General features: G+C 43.8%; 1 protein-coding gene across 3 annotated transcripts in view; it reads left to right on the top strand.

Moving 5' to 3' along the window:
* The first annotated feature begins 521 nt into the window (after window positions 1–521).
* Tmhs (Tetraspan membrane protein in hair cell stereocilia) overlaps window positions 522–2,837 on the top strand; it is a 22,802-nt gene continuing 20,486 nt past the window's right edge. The window contains exons 1-2 of one of the 3 annotated variants that reach the window (XM_043008178.2): window positions 522–605; window positions 1,039–1,690. In XM_043008178.2, coding sequence (XP_042864112.1) covers window positions 1,504–1,690 — 187 coding nt within the window. In that variant the 5' untranslated portion in view covers window positions 522–605; window positions 1,039–1,503. Of the gene's footprint in view, window positions 687–1,038; window positions 1,691–2,837 lie in introns of all 3 variants that reach the window. The other 2 variants (XM_043008180.2, XM_043008179.2) reach the window with 2 other exon arrangements.

Here is a 2,837-nt window from a genome sequence, read left to right as displayed (position 1 = left end):
AAGAGGAAATATTTATTCCAAGCACTTGCGCTTCCGGTATTGACAATAACCCAGAAGCTGAAACAGTTTCTCATGCCCCTTGGCCGATCGCAGGCTTGCCAACATGGATGCGTGGAATTTTGTGCGTTGGGGATATTTTTTTACGAATTTTCTTCTTGATGAGTATTTAGAATATAAGGAAAGTGACAAGAAGTATTGTTGTGGGTTTAGTTTTCCATAATTTAAGATAAAAAAGGGCCTATCTTACTTCGCGTTTTGAGAGCTGGGAGGTTCGGTAAGGTTGGTATCCGTGGCTCACCCGGGTCAGGTATACACAGGTGACCTAGTGAGACGTTTGCGCTTTCTTACACACGGAATTTCAACGAATTAACATTCCTCTCGAAATGCAACATCGAAACGTCCCTCTGCACAACCCCTGAAAGCCCGAAGGCCGATCTCTCCTCGGATGAATCAACTCGACACCTCCTATCAATATTTTACGGTTGGCCAGCCTGAAGAAAAGACGCGATAAAATTCCTAACCAGTGACTCGGCTCGCCATATTGAGGTGAGACGCCGAAGGGAGAGGACGACGCGCTCTCTCACCACTCGTATTTCTTCTTCGAGGTTTTGTTCGCTAAATTCCCTTCAGATGTGTTTTCCTCTTGGAGTGTCTACAGAAAATATACGAAGTGTCGTGTCTTTTATGTAAGAAAAAAGGAGAAAACAGGAAGACCCCATCCGGTTTAAAATAAGAAAGGGCTCAAGATGTCCTCTCAAAGCCTGACCTTTAAGTTCCTTGTGTGAAACTTCTCGTGAGAAACTATACCCAGTGATTCCTCTCTCGTATTTCCCTTAGTGGTTCATTAGTGTGGATTATTTCTCTTCGCGCGAGAAAAGTGAATAGATCCCACTTGAATGCAAGAAAATAATAAAGGAAGTTGATATAAAAAGTGTTGTCCTGTTTATACCGTTATCTTGGAAGGCGAGTGAGATCGTGGTCCTGTTCATTCATTGTTGTTTTTTCAATTGTTGTTCATTGTTTCAATTTTTTTTACAGGTTATTGGACTATTGTTTCGGGTGCCCGTGGCGAGTGAACACGTGACTCTATTGTGAAAATAAAGGGAGAGAAAAAAATAAAGATTGTAATATTTAGAAAGCGTAAGGAAAGTGAATGAGGAAAAAAAATCGACAAGAATCGATAGAACAAATTGATATTTTCATACGAACAAGAAAAGAAAGAAAGAAGAAAAAACAACCAAAAGGAAAATCGACGAAAGTGATAACTTCTCCTGATACAACACAATAACAACTGCAACCTCACGCCTACTTTGAAAAAATACCCCCGAAAAACAACAACAACAACAACTCCCTCATCACCGCACTCAAACCCCCTTAAAAATCGCCCCCCTCCAACCCCCTCCCCTTAACCCCCCCTCCAACCCCGCCCATACACCAAATACACCCAGGGAAAAAAAATCCCCAAACGTCTAACCTCTTGATCGTCCCTAACCCCCCCCCCCCATGAAGAGAATGGAGAAGGGCGTGGAGTACCTGGACCAGTCGCAGCTGTACACGACGCACTACATCCGGAACTCGAAGGCGATCGGCGTCCTGTGGGGCGTCTTCACCATCTGCTTCGCCATCATCAACATCGTCGTCTTCGTGCAGCCGCAGTGGATCGGCGACACGCTCGACTCCAAGAGGACGGGTGAGTGAGACAGGGAGTGCGTGCGTGTGTGTGTGTGTGTGTGTGTGTGTGTGTGTGTGTGTGTGTGTGTGTGTGTGTGTGTGTGAGTGAGAGAGTGGGTGAGTGAGAGAGTGAGTGAGTGAGAGAGGGAGAGAGAGAGAGAGTGTGAGAGAGAGAGAGAGAGAGAGAGAGAGAGAGAGAGAGAGAGAGAGAGAGAGAGAGAGAGAGAGAGAGAGAGAGAGAGAGAGAGAGAGAGAGAGAGAGAGAGAGAGAGAGAGAGAGAGACTAGGCCAAAGAGGATAAGTGGTATTGTCCAGGAGGACAGGTAACCGACTGCGTCAACAAATGAAGGATAGGTAATTAAAGGTATGTGGTATCGGACAGGTGTCGCAGGGGACACGCTCGTTCCCAAGACAGGAAGGAACTGACAGATTAAGGCCATAATTAAGGAGAGAATTAAGGATAGGCCAGTGTCCTCAAGGGCATGCGAGAAAATGTCATTAAGGATGGAACATTAAGGACAGGTGGCATCGGAGAGGTGGTGCGTGGGACAGGCGGGACAGGTGGAAATGGCACCTAATTACTCCTTCACCTTTGCTTACGGCCAGAGAAAGAGGAGGCCTAGTTGAGTAAGGGTAATTAGCTTTGGGTAATTAGTTTTAATGAAGGACCTGAAATCTTTTAGGTAATCAAGGTGATGGGTAAGTGGCTCGGCTGCTTAATTAAGGAAAATTGGTTTTATTGGTTAAACAATTAATGTGAATCAGTGTGTTGTTTAGGTACTTAAATTAGGTTAACTGAAGAAAGTGATTCAGTAGTTGATTGTGGCTGAATTCAGTTGAATTCTTTGAGCAGAGGCTTAGACCATTTAAGACTCAGCAAAGAGAATCGGAATTCGTCGACGCGACTGCGAAAGCTCGGAAATGGATCAGTAATCATAGAGTCCGGTGAATCTTACTTGAGAAGGTAATACTTTAGGTGGTTAGGATGAGGTGAGTTTTGTCTCTTTGATGATGAGGGGGATAATAATCATAACAATTAACTGATATAATGATAATGGTGACAATGATAATGATTAAAGATGATAGGAATAATGATGATCATGATAATAACAGCATTGATTAATGATAATGACAGTATGCATAATGATGATGACAAGAATCGTAAT

Source organism: Penaeus japonicus, unplaced genomic scaffold (assembly GCF_977035675.1).
Source record: "Penaeus japonicus unplaced genomic scaffold, GWHDUDI00000001_assembly GWHDUDI00000040, whole genome shotgun sequence".
NCBI lineage: Eukaryota > Metazoa > Arthropoda > Malacostraca > Decapoda > Penaeidae > Penaeus > Penaeus japonicus.
Note: the sequence above shows the minus strand (reverse complement) of the source record. Positions and strands in the feature narration are given on the sequence as shown.